General features: G+C 41.6%; 2 protein-coding genes across 2 annotated transcripts; one reads left to right on the top strand and one right to left on the bottom strand.

Annotated features, from left to right (window-relative positions):
- Positions 1-200: 200 nt before the first annotated feature.
- Positions 201-4,090, bottom strand: tubd1 (tubulin, delta 1). The gene is made up of 8 exons (XM_083694806.1): positions 3,876-4,090; positions 3,538-3,685; positions 2,319-2,529; positions 1,959-2,190; positions 1,630-1,800; positions 1,273-1,413; positions 958-1,141; positions 201-711 (listed from the first exon to the last, which is right to left on the bottom strand). The coding sequence occupies exons 1-8, from the start codon at positions 4,021-4,023 to the stop codon at positions 609-611; spliced, it is 1,338 nt and encodes a 445-aa protein (XP_083550932.1). The 5' UTR covers positions 4,024-4,090; the 3' UTR covers positions 201-608.
- Positions 4,091-4,325: 235 nt separating this feature from the next.
- Positions 4,326-19,244, top strand: LOC310823136 (ribosomal protein S6 kinase beta-1-like). Its single transcript, XM_083695883.1, has 15 exons — positions 4,326-4,470; positions 5,519-5,562; positions 5,682-5,802; positions 5,943-6,011; positions 6,626-6,773; positions 14,463-14,520; positions 14,664-14,764; positions 15,454-15,544; positions 15,941-16,031; positions 16,150-16,257; positions 16,576-16,638; positions 16,799-16,876; positions 16,976-17,083; positions 17,201-17,313; positions 17,421-19,244. Exons 1-15 carry the CDS (start codon positions 4,402-4,404, stop codon positions 17,668-17,670), a joined length of 1,512 nt encoding a protein of 503 aa, XP_083552009.1. The 5' UTR covers positions 4,326-4,401; the 3' UTR covers positions 17,671-19,244.
- The last annotated feature ends 59 nt before the right edge of the window (positions 19,245-19,303 follow it).

Here is a 19,303-nt window from a genome sequence, read left to right as displayed (position 1 = left end):
AGAATGAGATGCTTCTTGTCCTGTGTGGGTACATGAGTGTTTTGTACAGGTCTGGTCCAGGTTGTTGCTGCTCTGATCACCCTTCTCCCATCCTGTCAGCTAGCTTATCAGACTGGTGTTGGCTGTTTGAATCCCATGGCGACAACAGTCTGTAAGCTGTCTGAAGTTCTGGGCATAGACATCAGAAGAGCCATGTCTTTTGAATCAGTTTGTAATATTTGTGTATGTGCTACTGGACCCACAACATCTTTTGTAGATAATTCAAATGATTAACTTTCCTCTTTCCTATAGTGCATGTCTGTTGGGCTTTTCTGTTTGTGGCAAATTAATCAGTCATCAATTAAAGTCTTTGTAGACCATTCACTGTAAAATAAACATCTGTACTTTTACTTTGTTCATACTATTTTAGACTGAAGCATTCAGAAACAAGTCATTTTTAGTATTGTTTTAATATATTAATTCATAAATTTCTTAGCTAACGAATGAGACAATTGCATTTTTTATGCTCCGGACTCCTTCTGCCCAACATGCCTACATAACATTAGCTCCTAGAAGGTTCTCATTGGCTCTGTTGTGGCCAAACAACTCTCTCACTGGTCCAATGCAGATCAAAGGTGACTGTAGCTGGAGATTACTTGTTCAAGGCATGTGAAGCTGTCCAGGAAATCCTCCTCTGAAATCCCATAACTTGTATACTGGTGAATGTAGGCTCTATGGAAGCAAAGACACCATAAACATGTTGGAAACCCTATAACCTGCAATTCAGGCAGGTCAGACATGAGTTTACCGAAAACTTCATAGCCTTGACTACAATGGACTTAAGATGATCTTAGTGCAATGAAGCTTTTGGGAAACCCCTGCGGATCTAACATGTCATGCAGCGTTTTAATTTCTTGAAGACGGAACCGCATCATGACTGGCAATAAACACTGCAATGATGTTAACATTGACTCTTACCTGGAAGCGAACATGTTCCAGGCTTTCCCCACTATGTTGTCTAGGGGCCTCAGCAGAGCCTGGCTGTTACTGACCAATGTGGCAGCCTTCTGATACTTGTTGAAGGGAACTGGGGTTTTCCACGTGCTGAAAGCTTCCTCTGCAGGAAGCCAGGGGGTATATAACGATGGGTCCTGGAATCCACCTATGGACATATAACAATTCAGGAGAATCCCCCTTAGTAGAGGTATGAAGATGTATTTAATACAAACAGCTTCTGTATTCATGTTTATAGTGCCCCCTAGTGGTTAGAATCCTAATGCACAGATTACCCACCTATCTCTGCACTGTATACATCTTTCCCCCGCAGAATGAGCAGGTTAGCCAGGGAGGTGTTGAAGCCCAGCCCTCTGTGACTCCTGATCCTCTCTACCCCGCCAGGCTGGAGAGGGGGAACTCGCACCTGCCAGTCAATGCCTGAGAGAAGAGACAACAAAACATTAACACCTAGCATCTCAACCTGGAACATTGAGTTCATGATGAAGAGTACTGGGTCATGGCTAATTGACAGAGTTTTCATAAGGACATTGACCATTTTATAGATAGTAGTTGTCCACGAGTAGCCAACGATGCCCCCCTGCAGTTAATGACTAATACAGAAATCCCTCTTGGCTGAATCAATGCTTTCAGCACACTTGCCTTCCTCCATCTTAGTGTTGGCAATGAGCATCTGGCGCAGGTGCTTGAGCAGGCCAGCCCAGGTGAACACGCTGTAGGCCATGGAGGAGCTGGACATCTGGGGGATGTTGCACAGGCTGAGCAGCTTATACTCTGGATGACACACCAGGCTGCTCATCAGTTCACCTAGAGACATACACTCTGAATTACAAATGCAAAGGTAGAGTAGGCAAGATTTACAGAGGCTTGTGTCTCTGCCTACTAAAGTATGAATGGGTCAGGGGTAATGTGTGTGTGTGTGCGTGCGGGAGGAGTGTGCGTGGTACAACAGTGTTGCTGCTCACCCATAGGGTTTCTGTTGTAGACACCATGGGAGTCACTAGTTAGTGCAGGCTGCAGAACACTCCCCAACTGGTGGGCAATGACTTTATTAATGTCACTGAATGAGATATGTTTGATGTTCATGAGCTGGGCACAAATCTTGTGCACTGTGTCATTTTCGTGAACCATAATAGCATCCGAGAACTGGTAGAGATGAGACAGAGTGAGCACTGAGTTGTAGTTCTGGACGATCACCTTGAAAGTAAAACAATAAATATACAAATGTAGATATTACAACTGATCATTGTAAGAGTAGCCAACACATTATGATAATGATGATGCAAATGTAAAATATTCAGAGAATGTGTATGCAATACCCTTACCTCTCCAGCACCATAGGGCCAGGTCAGGTGATTAAGGATGAAGGAGGTTGGGTAGGCATCACGCAGACATTCTGTGACATATGTGCCCATTCCTGACCCTGTACCTCCTGCCACACTCATCATGACCATGATTCCTGCCAACCGATCACAACGCTCCACTTCTCTCCTCACCAGGTCCTCCACTACCTCTTTGTGAGCATGGACACAGTATCTGCACCGAGAGACAATACAACCAGTGTTGTTATCTGGCACTGTGCTACAGTTTCCCAGTGAGCTTCTTGACTGAGCAGGAGTAATTTAATTAGCTCCGACGCAACAGTGTTTAGTGGAATAAACCAGTACATTTCAATGGCTGTACAACTCTTATTCCCATCTAATGGTTAGTCATGATGTATGTTGAATGATAACTTAATGCAATGGCATCATTTCAAAACATGTAAAACATCGATTTAGCTGCACTGTCACGACATGAATCGGCGTCACCTCGAAACTCGGTATTAAGGAGTTTCGATGTGACACCGATTCATGACGGTGCGGCTAAAGCCATTGAGTGCATATGCACTTGGATGAATTTTAAGGTCGGATCACATATTTTCACTATGACGTTTATTCTGTATATCTGCTGCGACAAACATAAATTAATTCATATATTATCAGAAACCATGCCATTGCATTAACATAGGCCTACATCATTATTAACCACTGAATGGGAATAAGTTATACAACCATTAATTGAAACGGAGGTTCGGTTCCGCTCAACACTGTTTCGTTGTCAATTATGCAGGGATTCATTTTGCAGTCTGTACCATCATTTCAACAAACAAACCCTGAGTTACCATTAACGGAGTTAACATTCTTGCCTGCACGGTGTTAGCCTAATCTGAACAATCCACGGAATATCCAGAGACCACAAGACAGATCACCTGGATATGTGAACCGTGAAGTTTGTGTAGAAATGTTTGTGGCGGTGTCCTGTCATAGGAAGGCTGAGTTCAAAGAGAAGCGCACAGTTACCTGTTTGTTTGTTTTTATCTTGCGCATCTCATGCATGAAAAGTTGCTGTGAACCTGAGTCATTGTTGTTTGTTTGCTTGGCTGGTTAGTCCTCCTGTGTTGCTTGCAAGTGTTTGGGTGTAAAAAATTAAGCACTGCTCCTTCTTCACATGCACACATACACACGTTGTTATTTACACACCGTGGCTTTAAAGTGTCATCCTTACCCATTTGCCCAGTTATTTCCAGATCCTTGTTTCTGGCAGAAGTGTGAATAATCACCATATTTCCACTTCCCAGATTTGACTGCTTTTGCCATACTCTGCGTGATGACTTTGGGTTCCATGTCAATGAGCACTGCCCGTGCCACGAGGTCTGTGCAAAGAAGACATCAAATATTAATGTAAGCAACCTACCTCGAGCCTAACCGGAGCTCCGATGAATACATGAATGTTGCAAACAGTCAAACTGTATATTAGTCAACAGCGGAGCTCCGCTACCTCATGCCAGACATCTAACTACCTAGTCATTGTTTGCATTGCGAGCATCATTGATTGTAGCTTACCCCCTTTTGTTGTCTCATTGAAAAATCGCTCACTACTGCTTTCGCTGTAGACCATTTGTACATCATTTGTGTCGTTGCATATCACATCAAACAATTCTTGACCTATCTGGTTTCCACATTGTCCAAGTTGTACTGTCACGATGGACATCGCAGACAGCTAGCTGTTTAGCAAATTGCACTTTGTTCACGGGCTGCAACCTACATTTACTTGAAAATTAGCTATGTTCACGTAAAAGACAAGTTAACTTGCAATTCATGTGGATGACAAGCTAGATATATATATATATAGTTAAAGATGGCCTCTTACAACTGTCATAATGACAGTTTCTTGTTTGGAGTTTTGAAACTCGGCGGTTTTTGTTTCCTGCAACACAGCGTCCGGGCAGGTCGCTGCTTCGTGGTTGGTTCAGCGTGCGCATGCCTTGTATAGTAGCCGGTTATTATGGCGGCGATGTGTGTTTGTCCATGAGGCGGAGATCGCAAGCTTGCTATTCTCGCTGAGCGTGCAACCCGAACGAAAGTAACGATGGCTGGTGTGTTTGACATCGACTTGGATCAGCCGGAGGAAAATGTCTCCGATGATGAGCTCGAGGAGGTGATAGACTAAACCCTGTGTCGGGTGTGGTTGAGTATTCTAGGCAACTGTTTATAGCCATGATAGCTAGTAGCTAGCAGCTATTAGGCCTGTCTTGGTTAGTAGTGGCCATTCAGGCCCGTTTATGACAACGGATACTATCAAGCTGCATGATTAGCCAGCTATGTTAGCCACTGTTACTAGATAGCAATCAGGAGCTGTCACTTTGTTTTCTGCTGAGTCGAAGCTGTTGCGAATAAGTTGTTATTGTTATGCAGCAGATAATGGACTTTGCACAATGTTAGATATTTGTAAGGAATATCAACTATGCAATGTTGATTTCCTTGCTTGCTCGAGGTGACAGGCAGCACCGCAGAGCCAACCGTGCTTTAGTTGCTTGAGTGCAACAGTTTATTTTTACAGTATGAAGCAACATGCCTGTTTGGACCATAGACTTATCATTCCGTTTGGACACCCCAGAAAGATGTCAATTCATACAAGAAATTATCATGATGGTTGTGACTGTTTTGTCTATACCCATTTTTTGATAGCCTGGTTTCTGACAATTATTTGCAAAGTGGTAGTACCTTTTTCCATGATTTCAGATAACATTTTTTGTGCTCTTTCAAAATGTCTTGCATCATGTTAAGAACTCCCTTGGCAAAGATTGGGCAACACTAAATATCACAACATGTTTGTTTGGGTGTAAAGTTAGCCACCTACATAAACATCTGGTAAACATGAGCCTTTTGTCATCTGTAAACTTGCATGGTCATGGCACCGTTATTAAAGTAGTCAACTGCTCAAGATCCACTTTCCTGAAATAAATTTCACATGAAACACTTATTAGTTTATTTGATATCAAAATATGTATTTCTGTTGACATCCTCCTTTTTTCATCCAAAATTAAATACTCCATGATATTATCGACTATTACTGCTGAATCTAATGTAACTACAGCTGGTGCTGTTGGCAACCTCCCCACTGCAGTTGTTTGTCTCTGCAGTGATTTCAGTTGCAAAGCAGACATTTGTGATTACAATGTGCTTTTACTTATTTTCTGTCCTAGGCTCAGATCAACGATTTCATGGACCAGTGCAGTGGCTTTGAATTGTAAGTGTTTCTGTATTGCATCATGTTGCTGATGAAATAATTCTGTTGAGCAGGCACTGTAACTGTACCCTGTGTTTTTAAAGAAACAACATAACTTTGTGAGATTTGTGTTTTTCCAGCAACATGGACGACTGTGAGAAGATTGAGATTTCTGAGGACAATGTCAACCAAGGAACAGAGAACATCAGGCCAGAATGTTTTGAGCTCCTGCGTGTGCTGGGAAAAGGCGGTTATGGAAAGGTACTGTTCTCCTGAGAGCCATGATAAGTTATCACCCTCTCAAATGGGTTTTGATACTGTAGTGGAGTTTTGTCCTAATGCCAAAGTCACATTTGCTATTATTTGGCAATAATAGTGACCTAGTTCTTCTTTTTTTTTAGGTCTTTCAAGTTCGAAAAGTTGCAGGAGCAGCCTCAGGGAAGATATTTGCCATGAAGGTTTTGAAGAAGGTAGCTTCATTTTTTTCAACCTGTGTATAATGAGGACAACAACAAATCAATATTAACTAGTGTCACTCCGTTAGGCTGATTCACAGACCTAGGCTACAGACGACTGTCCAATAACCACCTGTTCACATATGTATTGAATCATGATGGTCAAAAATGTTTTTAAATTTTTCACATAAACTTAAGTGAACATTATTGTGTTGCCTCTCTGCAAATATTGTCTTTCCTTGAAGCCTGTGGTTAGGTAAGATCTTGCTAGTAACTGGTAGTTTGCCATATACTGTATGCTGCAGTCTTGGCAGTTTAAGTGCTATATAAGTCCATTTGATTTTGCACAATAGATACTGTACTGTGCTTCTGCTTGATAAATTCTGATGTACGCATACCATTTTACCTGTTCAATGTATCTATCAAGTAAAGCAACAAATACACAAGGAATTGAAAAGTCAGTAGCTTAATTTCTAACAGGATTACTCGAAACAGTTCAGCCACAGAATTAATGGCAGTGGTTTCTTGGTTTGTTTTTCTGGATGGATAAATAAATCATCATGTGGCTTTTGAAATAGCAGACTAGAGGTACCGTGACTAACATTAATTCATGTTTTGGGGACTGGCAGGCTATGATTGTTCGCAACGCTAAGGACACTGCTCACACTAAGGCTGAGAGGAACATCTTGGAGGAAGTGAAGCATCCCTTCATCGTAGATCTCATCTACGCCTTTCAGACAGGGGGCAAGCTGTACCTCATCCTGGAGTACCTAAGCGGTCAGTAAATCAGTCCTCACACAGGCACTTACACCAAAGGATCTATTCACCACAAGATAAACGACCACCCATTCTTTCTACAACTCTCTCTGTTGCCCAAGAGTTGCTTTGGAGTCAGCCCAGCCTCTTTATGCATTAGTATTCCTTTCTGCAGATGTTTGTCTTATTCAAAGTAGTTAAAACATATGGTATCAACAACAAAATTATTCAAATCACCTGAGTCAGTTGTCTCAGGAAATTGGCTTCTGTTATCAACACATAATGGGTCTCCACCCCTTTCCCTTTTTATTTTTCCATCAATGTCTACCCATCCACCTTATGCATCTTCAGATACAGAGGCGAATGCAACATAGTATTTAAGATTCAAGGATTCTTAAGATAGTCAATGTCAAGTTATTGTCACATACACATTACAAGGCTGTGACTTGTGCAGTGAAATTATTGCTTCACGAGCAGCTATCAACAATACAAAATAACAATATAAAAACATTGGCAACCTTTCAGCAATATCAGAATACAATTCTAAAATGAATCAAGACAATGTCACAACAAAATGGCAGCAGTGTTAAGAATAAATATAAGCAGCATTATGGTGATGAGTCAAGTATGATTGTCAATGATGAAGTCCAAGTGGGTAGTTGGAATGCTAGCCCCCCTATTAGACTGCAACAAGGTGAACAGACTATGACTTGGGTCTTTGATGATTTTCCAGGCCTTCCCCAGGCAGTGCCTAGTGTATAGGTCCTGGAGGGTGGGAGCTCAGCCCCAACAATGCAATGTGCAGTCTTCACCACCCTCTTCAGGTCCATACGGCCCTGTGCAGTGCAGCTTTTGGGTCCATTTGAGGTTGTTGTTGATGTGCACTCTGACCCTGGAACTTCTGACCCTCTCCACTTCAACCCCGTCAATGGTGGTGTTCCTTCTCCAATTTCTTGATATCCACAATCAACTCTTTAGTCTTACTGACGTTGAGTGAGAGGTTGTTGACCTGGCACCATTCTGCCAGGTTGTTAGATATAGGAAGACATTGGTGGAAGTGTCATTTTGGTGTAGTGTTTTCCATTTGATGTAATTGTGCAAAAGGTAGTGTAGTTGGCACTCCAAAATAGAATATAGAGCAAGTTTAAATTAACCTGTGCTCACTGCCCAGCACCGTGCAGCTCGATTGGCATTCGCGAGAGAACACCAGAATTGGCGTCCTGTTCTCTTCACACATGAGAGCAGGTTCACACTGAGCACATGTGACAGGCGTGAAAGAGTCTGGAGACACCGTGGTGAACGTAATGTTGCTTGTAACATCATCCAGCATGACCGGTTTGGCGGTGGGTCAGTGATGGTCTGGGGAGGCATATCCTTGGAGGGTCGCACAGACCTCCATGTCATAGCCAACGGTACCCTGACTGCTGTTAGGTACCAGGATGAGATCCTCAGACTCATTGTCAGACCTTACGCTGGTGCAGTGGGCCCTGGGTTCCTCCTAGTGCAGGATAATGCCCGGCCTCATGTGGCCAGAGTGTGTAGGCAGTTTCTGGATGAAGAAGGCATTGATACCATTGAATGGCCCTCTCGTTCCCCTGACCTAAATCCAATTGAGCACCTATGGGACGTTATGTATCGGTGCATCCGACGCCACCAAGTACCGCCACAGACTGTCCAGGAGCTCACTGATGCCCTGATCCAGGTCTGGGAGGAGATCCCCCAGGACACCATCCGCCGACTCATCAGGAGCATGCCCAGACGTTGTCGGGAGTGCGTACAGGCACGCGGGGGCCATACACACTACTGAATCACATCATGAGTTGCCATGATAAAATTCACACAAGTTGGATCAGCCTGTGATTTGAATTTTTTACTTTGATTTTCGGTGTGATTTTGAATCCAGCCCTCAATGGGTTGATGATTTTGGTTTCCATTGACCGTTGTTACATCATTTTGTTCTCAAAAAATTATACAATGTACATCAGTAAAGATTTTCAACTTGAATAATTCGTTCATCAAGATCTGATGTGTCCCTTAAGTGTTCCCTTAATTTTTTTGAGCAGTGTATATGGACTCATTGGTTTTACCAATAGGGTGTTTTTTTTTATATAGGCGTTCCTTGACACCATGAGATGGCCATTGATGCCTGCCATTGGTCAGTTCCTGCACTGTAGCAAGCTGTTTATATTGACAAAACTTCCACATTTCCGATGTCGAAATAAAACATTTGTTTGCTAAAGAAATGATTTAGACATGGTCTTTTGGTTGGCTGTTTATGGATGATTATGATGCAAAACTATTTATTAGAACCATCATTTAAATTGTAATGTAGTTTGATTATGCAATGGCAACCTTTGAAAAAAATCCCATCAACCACTTGGGAAAATATATGTTTTTAAGTTAATGTCATTTCAGTAACCCTTAATTTTACAGTCCCCTAACCAGGTATTTTTTATGTTTTGAATATTCAACACAACACATACATGGAAATGTAGAAGAGTGACAATCACATGTGCCTACCATGTCCTTAAATTGATTTATTCCCTCTTAGTCCCTTTGAGACTAAGGTCTCTTTTTGAAGGGTGCCCTGATTACAAAATATATACACCACTATTATTTACATCAAGATTTTAAAAGGATGTAATTTACACAAGTAATACAAATTTCTTTTTACAGACAACAAACAATAACAACAGCACTTCTCCACTGAGGAATCCTTAATCAGGTTCCTAAAATGGCCCAATGATACTACAGCAGCTAGTTTTAGAGTATCCTGCAGGTCATTCCATGCCCGGGGAGCACAATGACTAAAGGCAGTTTTACCCAATTCAGAGGAGGACTAACGAATCTTGAGTTCTTGTCTGATGAGTGCTAGGTCTCCAGGTGATGAGGGATGTAAGGATAGTATGGGAGTTTATGGAGAATTCCTTTATACAGTGCCTTCGGAAAGTATTCAGACCCCTTCACTTTTTCCCCCTTTTTTTTGTTGTGTTATAGCCTCATATCCATAATTGTGTTTGCAACAATGAATTCAAGTGATACAGCAAAGAAAGGAATGGCTGGAAATGTTTTTATTTGGTTTTACTACAAAGCATTAAATTTGGTGCAAATCCAGCACATGCAATGCAGTTTCTGCACCATCTCTCGTGTGAATAGTGGTAGCTGCATCAAGTTATGGGTATGTTTGTCACCGGCAGTGACTAGGGAGTTTGTCAGGATCAAGAGAAAATTATGAAATTTGCTGAGTTGGTAGTGACATCCTAATCTACACAGTGTGCAATGGATTCCTATGAAAATCAGAGACCCTATAAAAACAAAGATATTAATTCCAAAGTTACATGAACTATTATCCTTGCATTAAGATGGACTGAATTCAAGAGTGATTTGTTGATAAAATTTTTGCATTTTAGCTCATTTTAAGAGTGTCATTGCAAAGAGTCTGAATACTTATGTACATGAGGTATTTCTGTATTTTATAGATTTACTGAAATTTAAGAAAACATTGAGTGATGAGTATGAAACTTATCACCTGTAATAAAACTAAGTGCTGAATGATAGACTGAATCTAATTGTTTAAATGTGGAGGTCACATGCATATAAATAATGTCTCCATAGTCGAGGACTGATAGGAACGTTGATTGTATAATTTTCTTTCTACTGTCAATTGAAAAGCATGACCTGTTCCTATAGAAGAAGCCTAATTTAACTAGCAGCTTTATTGTTAATTCATCTATATGTATTTTAAACTACATTTTATCATCAATCCAGATACCAAGATATTTGTATGAGGGGACTCTCAATTTGGGAACCATCTGAGGTGTAGATCTTTGAATTCATGGCCTCAGTCTTGCAAGCTCTAGAGAAAAGCATATACTTTGTTTTGGATGATAATTATTTAGGTCACTGCAGTTTCACAGAATCCAAGTGACTTTGGTTCAAACTGGAGAGTGAGAGGGGCTGCCCTCATTTGTATCACTATCTTCGCACCTGGGTTAAAAGTCTGTGCAGGTTGGCCACCTGTTGTTGCAGCCAGCGGTTGCAAAGTACAGAAAATAGCTGTATTCTTTCTGACCTGAACAGGCACCCACAATTAAACAAAACAATGTACTTATGTCTGTTTTACCGCAAACAATTTGCGCGACTCGCACGAAATCTGGTTACCTCGCTTCAGCAAACACTTCCACAAACGTCACAGTAACTACATGTTACTTATGTTCTTAGTTTCAGTGTATTGAAGGTATAATATGACTGTGTGACTATTTCCAGGTAAATGGCAAGTGCACTATAAATCAATCCTCATGTCTACTAGTTTACACCACTTTATCACAATATCTAGCTATGATGCCAATTGGTGAGTTAACTACAAAGATACATTCAGAGCTAAAATATCCAGGTTGAATATTTATTTAGTAACAGCATATAATTTGGGTTAGACAGACATTTATCTCACAGCAGTAAATAAATATAATTGCTACAAGGTCAAATAAAATGTATTTATAATATGGGTGTCCTCCACCCCTGCCTCTGTCTGGTGCATACTTTAGAACGATTCCAGGGACCAGGACTTGCACCTCTGACCATGCATGTTTGGCTCATATGTTGTCTGAAAAACAAAGTTAATACATTCATGTGCTCAACAGCCATCATTATTGGAAACCACTTGTATGGTAAAAGACGTTGTGTTTGGGAGTTCTCCAGACTCTAGTTAATGCTTTCTCATTTAAGGTCTCGTCCATCTTAGGTTGGGGAAGTAGCGTTCATGATGGAAGGACAGGCAGTGATGCTCAGCAGTGCGTGGGTAACAGAAGGATAACAGAAGGCCAGACAGACACTGCAATGAGGGGCTTACCTGGAGAGGGAGAAAGAGAGGGGGAAAGAAAGAGGTTTGATCTTGTTACCAGCCACACAGCCCAAAAAACAACATGCATATTAACAACATACACAATATGGAAAAAAATCAGTTTCAGTGATTCCAATATATACATCGTCACCATTTACAAATCGGCTGTCCCCCCCCCAAATGAAATGCTGTCCTGAATAGACCATGATGACACTTCAGTAATGTGTACTTTTGCCTGCTACCACAGCCCCTCATGATAATTTCTTCCCCAACAGATTACTATCAAACACTCTGATGGAAAGCTTACCTGCAGGGAAGAGGAATAGGAAGAGAGAGAGAGAGAGAGAGAGATCAGGAAAAGAGGAGGAAGTTATTCATAGCTGTGACTTGAGAGCGAGCAAGCGCTAGCGAGAGACCGTGAGAGAGAAAGCTAGAGAGTGAGAGAAGGAGATTACAATCCCTTGAATCAGCTGTCAAAGAATACCAGAACCTTTTGGATACTTCAGTTTTTGTTGACTTCAAAAAAGCATTTGACTCAATTTGACACAAAGGTCTTCTTTGTTCTTCAGGAAAACACATATTATAAAGTCAATGTATACAAACAGTAAGTGGGCACCAACCAAACAGATTCTGTCCTTCAGGGGCATGGGGTGAGACAGGGCTGCAGCCTTAGTCCTACTCAACATACACTACATAGCCAAAAGTATGTGGACACTCCTTCTGATTTGTGGGTTTGGCTTTTGAGCCACACCCTTTGCTAACAGGTGCATAAAATCAAGCATACAGCCATGCAGTCTCCACCGACAAACATTGGCAGTAGAATGGGTCATACTGAAGAGCTCAGTAACTTTCAACATGGCACTGTCATAGGATGCCATCTTTCCAACAAGTCAGTTTGTAAAATTTCTGTCCTGCTAGAGCTTCCCCGGTCAACTGTAAGTGCTGTTATTGTGAAGTGGAAACGTCTAGGAGCAACAACAGCTCAGCCGCGAAGTGGTAGGCCACACAAGCTCACAGAACGGGACCGCCGAGTGCTGAAGCACGAAGCGTGTAAAAAAACTGTCCTCAGTTGCAACACTCGCTACCGAATTCCAAACTGCCTCTCGAAGCAACATCAGCACAAGAACTGTTTGTCGGGAGCTTCATAAAATGGGTTTCCATGGCTGAGCAGCTGCACACAAGCCTAACATCACCATGCGCAATGCCAAGCGTCGGCTGGAGTGGTGTAAAGTACACCGCCATTAGACTTGTGGAAACGCGTTCTCTGGAGTCATGAATCACGCTTCACTATCTGGCAGTCTGACGGACGAATCTGGGTTTGGCGGATGCCAGGAGAACGCTACCTGCCTGAATGTATAGTGTCAACTGTAGTTTGGTAGAGGAGGAATAATGGTCTGGGGCAGATTTTCAGGGTTTGGGCTAGGCCCCCGGTGAAGGGAAATCTTCATGTTACAGCATAAAATTCACATTTTAGAGAATTCTATGCTGCCAACTTTGTGGCAACAGTTTGGGGAAGGCCCATTCCTGTTTCAGCATGACAGTGCCCCCGTGCACAAAGTGAGGTCCATAATGACATGATACACAATGATAACTTGACTGACCTGCACAGAGACCTGACCTCAACTCCATCGAACACCTTTGGGATGAATTGGAACCGCCGACTACGAGCCAGGCCTTCTTGCCCAACATAATTGCCCGACCTCAGTAATGCTCTTGTGGCTGAATGGGAGCGAATCCCCACAGCCATGTTCCAAAATCTAGTGGAAAGCCTTTCCAGAAGAGTGGAGGCTGTTATAGCAGCATAGGGGAGACCAACTCCATATTAATGCCCATGGTTTTGGAATGAGATGTTCAACAAGCACATATGGGTGTGATGTTTGGGTGTCCATATACTTTTGGCCATGTAGTAGACAACACTGGCTTCCCAAAGACAGGCTATGCTCACATTTCCTAACCTCATGCCAAAATTATAATGAAATAAGATATATTTTTCAAAGACAAATGCAGAAAAATCTTATCTATTGGGCGAAATACCCAAATGTAAAAATCTAGCAGCCAAATTTTTTACTTTGTGCCACACCCTTATGGACCATAAACTTTGCAGTGTATGTTTGTTTTGTGTTATTTCCCTTATTAGCCTTTTAATATTCGCTTTAACTTTATATTCACTTAACTTTACTTTCTGATTGTTTTTACCTCTTTATCTTATGATTGCCAAAGCATCAAAAACAATTTAAACATTTGTTTGTTCATGCCAATAAAGCCCATTGAATTGAGACAGCACGAACGAGAGAGCGAGTGAAGTCACAACGGGCATATTTTGTACAAAACATACTGTATAGCTATTATTATAGGGAAATGTTTGCTACATACTCAAACACTTTTGACACACTGTCAACCCCGGGCTCACCTTAACCTGTCTAGCAGTACGGCTATAGGCTAGCCATATCAGCTTGTTATTTGTATTTCGGTGACGTTAGCTGTCACTGTCAATTAGCTATCCAACATTACCTAACAGCCTCTCACATACATGTATCCAATGAAAGCGACTTCAAATAAATGAATAATTGGGTTGCTAAAAGTGGTTCATTTACTGAATGTGTTGAGAAAAATCAAAGGTAATAGAGGGTGCTTCAGTGGAAGCATTGTCAAAATCAACTCTGACTGCTTTCTTCGTAAAAAAAAAAAAAGAAAAGTAATGGCCACGACGGACCAATGGCGAGCATAATGGGCATTTCCTGATATCAAGGAACACCCACATCAAGTAACACCCATCTCGGTTTTAACCACCAACTAGAACTTTTTAACCCATACAGAGCGAGGGTCTTCTCTGATGTATTGTGCAAAACACAATTGTGTATTACTCGCAGGTGGAGAACTATTTATGCAGCTGGAAAGAGAGGGAATTTTTATGGAGGACACAGCCTGGTGAGTCAAGTTAATGGAATACTATAATGCAGTCAGACCAGAAAGTTGGGGGCTGAACAAATGATTTTACGCATGCATCAAAATTCATAGAGAACCCATTGATATTCAGTGTTGACAATAACACTGACCATTCTTATATACAGCTTCTACCTGGCAGAGATCTCCATGGCTCTGGGCCATCTGCACCAGAAAGGCATCATCTACAGAGACCTCAAGCCTGAGAACATCATGCTCAATAACCATGGTAATGCTGCTGGAGCTTTGGTGACAGTATTGCAATTATTTGCATTATCACAGTGCGACAGTGTTCTTATGGAGGCTGATCTATTTTTTTTAAATGTAACGACGTAAACATTTGTGAACCTCATGTTAGATCCATTATCAGCGATGTAAAGCCAGTCAGACACAAAATTTGTTTTGCCCAATGTACAGGCTCCCGATGAACTCCTGATTTTTCAAAGGGATGGAAATTGGAGTAAACTCGAGTTAAACTTAACGCCGCAGCCCGCAAAGTGTAAGCACATACCCGGTTTGCGATTTATAGTTTTCACAGGCTCCCTCTGTGCTCTACAGCGTCCCGATAGTTTTCTGACATAAGATTCAGCGTCAATTTGCCAAGTGTACTTTGACCAGATGCAAGGCATATTTCCCCAAGTAGCTGCCACAGCCAATCAACCAGTGATGGTCATACAACCATGGTAGTGTCGCTAGGTGTACATACCATATCGTTTATCAGTTTAGTACGATTTGGCTTGACTGAATTGTTAAGTGTGAGAGGTTCTCCCATGTTTAGAGCCCGTAGACCAGGCAAAACATGTGGTGTATCCCAGACATAAGAAAGAAAGTGGCCACCAAAGTGTTATTCACAAACAGTTGTTTCACATTAAGTGATGTGTTTGGCTGAGTAATATCATTGTGTGTTGTCTTTTCCAGGTCATGTAAAACTGACAGACTTTGGGCTGTGTAAAGAATCTATCCATGATGGTACAGTCACCCATACCTTCTGTGGTACCATAGAGTACATGTAAGTCTCACACTGTAAAACATGCCAGGTGCACATACAATATTGAAACTAATTACTAATAGATATAATAGATACTAAGCAGTACAGTATTGTATTTATTTTCACTGGAAGGAAAAAAGCTTTTTAAAGAGTTTCAAATGGGTGTTTCTACCATGCCTCAAAGTTGTCATGAGAAAATATCTTTAGGAAATTGCTTTAGGAAAAGTTATGCGTTGCATGGGTGAATGATATATGGGTGAATATAATGTATTATACACATACAGACTAGCTACACATCGAGCCCAAAACAGGAGGCTTAAAAAATACAGATGTAGCCGTGAAGATCCCGTAGCATCTCTTTAAAGCAGTTAAATGTAAACATGATGCTTTTGAATATATTGGATGTTGTTTTGCCAGGGCTCCAGAGATCCTGATGAGAAGCGGCCATAACAGAGCTGTGGACTGGTGGAGTCTGGGAGCACTTATGTATGACATGTTGACAGGAGCGGTCAGTGCAGAAAGCAGCCTCTCATGGCCTCTTAATAACAGTAATTTATTACAGGTGGTAATGACACAAATTGAATGGATGAAAATGTTTGTAACGAGAGTTCTTTCTCTTAATGTAGCCACCCTTCACTGGTGAGAACAGAAAGAAGACCATCGACAAAATCTTAAAATGCAAGCTCAACCTCCCACCCTACCTCACACAAGAAGCCAGAGACCTCCTGAAACGGGTACCTATGTTTTTGACGTTTGTACCTTTTATTTTATGCAATGCGCGTTTTTGACTGGTTCTGCATGTAGCCAAATCACATTGACTTAATTTCTGCACTTTTGCACTTGTTGAATCTCACATGCCTTCTTCTACAAAACATTTTAATTTAGTACATGTTCATTGTTCTCCTTTGTCAATGTCTTTTGGATTTGCATTTGTACATCATAGTATAAGGATTACAACCTTCCCTCCATCTACTATGGCAGTGGCTTCATTAGACCAAGATTATCTTGTTGCAGACAACATGTCTCTTTTCCTCTGACTCCTCTTTTTTCAGCTGCTGAAGAGGAACGCCTCATCACGACTTGGAGCGGTGGCAGGAGATGCCACTGAGGTGCAGGTGAGAGCAGTAGGGGGAGTGAGACAGAGATAGTGACTTGAAGCTTTGATGATTATAGATGCAATGATCATAAAACAACAGCTCAAAAAGAGAATATTGTGGAAGGGAATAATTTAAGCACTGTCATTTTGGTAATTGTTTTCTCATTATCTTTCCATAGGCCCATCCCTTCTTCCGCCACATTAACTGGGAAGACCTACTGGCCAGGAAAGTAGAGCCTCCATTCAAGCCTTTCCTGGTAAGCAGCAGAGGGACACTTGTCTTGTTTTTAGAACACATTTAAACATCCCCTTTACAGGGGTTTTATAATAACATACTTGATTTCTGCTCTCCATAGCAATCGGCTGAGGACGTGAGCCAGTTTGACTCGAAGTTCACGAGCCAGACGCCAGTAGACAGTCCAGATGACTCTACTCTCAGCGAAAGCGCTAACCAAGCCTTCCTGGTAAGACCACTTGCTAGTTTGTGAGAAATTAGAGATGCATATATGTGCATTATAAGAACACTGTCATGACAGAATTGACCTTGATGTGTTTGTCCTCCTTTGCCATTGCTCCTGTAGGGGTTCACATATGTGGCTCCATCAGTACTGGAAAACGTCAAGGAAAGGTTCGCTTTTGAGCCAAAAATCCGATCACCTCGGCGGTTTTTGGGGAGCCCAAGAACACCAGTCAGGTATTCAGAAGTTTTCAACCACTTGCCATGTTCTACCCTTAAAACTGTAACCAGAAATCTGCCCTTCTATCACACTCCTTTACTTATATTTCTCCCCCCGTCTCCAGCCCAATCAAGTTCTCGGCTAGTGACTGCTGGCCCCGGGGCCCCCTGGTGCCCGGCGGAGCCTCCCTCCAGTCTCCCCAGGAGCAGGCCATGGAGGTGTCCACCCCAGAACAGATGGACATGATGGCCAGCTGCGAGGCCTCTGCCCCCCTACCAATACGCCAGCCCGCGGGCGCCAACCTGGCCCAGTTCAAACAGCAGGCTTACCCGGTCATGGCCAAACGGCCCGAGCATCTACGTATGAACCTATGACCAGCCGCTTATCTTAGAGGAGTTTTTTTTTTTTGTCTTTCTTTGTTGATATTTCTCTACTTTTTAAGGACGCTAGAGACAATGAAACTAATCTCACATCTACAAACACACATACACACCCATCACTCACTACCTGCAGCCTCTATCAGGCTGCAACTCCAGTGCGCTGCTCAAAGCTCCACAGACTAGGCCACTTCCTCAGGTCCCCCTGACCTCTGAACCCTGACTCCTAGCAGGACTGAACGTCACTTTGGATCGTTGACCTTTTTTATGACACCATCATACCATGAAAAAAAGGAAATTATATAAAATGCATCAAATGTGACCAGTCATAATTCAGTCTATAAGACAACATCCAAAGTGTGTCATGATAGATGATCGAAAGCTGGTGAGAAAATGGCTTCCATTGAAGACTTGGGAGATTTTCCAGTATTTCTTGAAGATTGCTTCCTGGCTCCAAATGAAACCATAGGAATTATTGTAATTAAAAATTGTTTTAAAATGATCAGGAAGAGCTTTAATAAACAGCTCTGAAGCTATAAGTTCTGAACATAGCTTTATGTCTTAAGTATTTTACTAAAGGGATACTATATCAATGATGGATCAATACATGAGAGCCTCAATAAAACCAGAAATGTTTACTTTTTACATTTGCTCACTTTGAATCTCATGAATTACTCATTGATTGGCTTGTTAATGTGATCACTTCTGGTGGATGAATTGTTTGTTCTTCAGTTGTATTACTGCAACGCTGCTATTGTGCTGGGTGAGAGCTTCTACCACGTCAGTGAATGTAACATGTTCTTGCCATAATTTACAACTGTGAGTAAAAGCTCACAAGTCCTTAAGACAGTTCTCAAGGCTGTTGAAGCTCATGTATGAAGCTTCACTTGGTGGAACTCCTGCTTTGAGGACAGTCTACTTCCTAGAAAAAAAGTAAGTATATGACCAGCATGTAGATGGGCCCAAGAACACTAAGACATGTTTAAAACCAATCTGTGCACATTCATTTTATTACATATATAAGATTTGTATTAAATCTCTTCAACATTACATCTTGGGAATATTTGTATAAAAAAAATTCTCGGAACATCAGCGTAGCATATTTACAAGTCTCATAGAGTGCAGTCATCCTGTAATGTCTGAGGTTGTCTAGTAGCACTAGAATCATCATCAGGGATGTTAAACATGCAGCCAGGGGGCTATTTATGACCTATCATATGGTTCAATGTGGCCCCTCATTTGGGATTCCAACACAATCCTTGTTAAAACAGGTGTGAAATAGGTATTATCCACATCACAACAGCAGTGAATTCATATGTATTGTTTATGGATAATGATGCAATTGCTAAAGCGTGCATAAGTAAGCATAAAGGCAAAATTATTTGCCATTTGCTTTTCCAAAAATGACCCCCATGTCTTAAAGGCTGACACATAAAAGAATAGTTACATTTTAATTTAATGCAACAGATTTCAGGGCAATGCACAGGTTCTCTACAACCCCACTGTAGTTGATGTGTGATCTTGGAAACTGCTGTACATGCTGAAGAAGTCATATACTGTACTAAACATAATTTAAGAAAAAATAATAATAATAATTTGGTAAATCAATCAGGTCATAAATGTACAAACA

This window comes from Argentina silus (genome assembly GCF_951799395.1).
Source record: "Argentina silus genome assembly, chromosome: X".
Lineage (NCBI taxonomy): Eukaryota > Metazoa > Chordata > Actinopteri > Argentiniformes > Argentinidae > Argentina > Argentina silus.
This window is presented reverse-complemented; position numbering and strand designations above follow the sequence as displayed.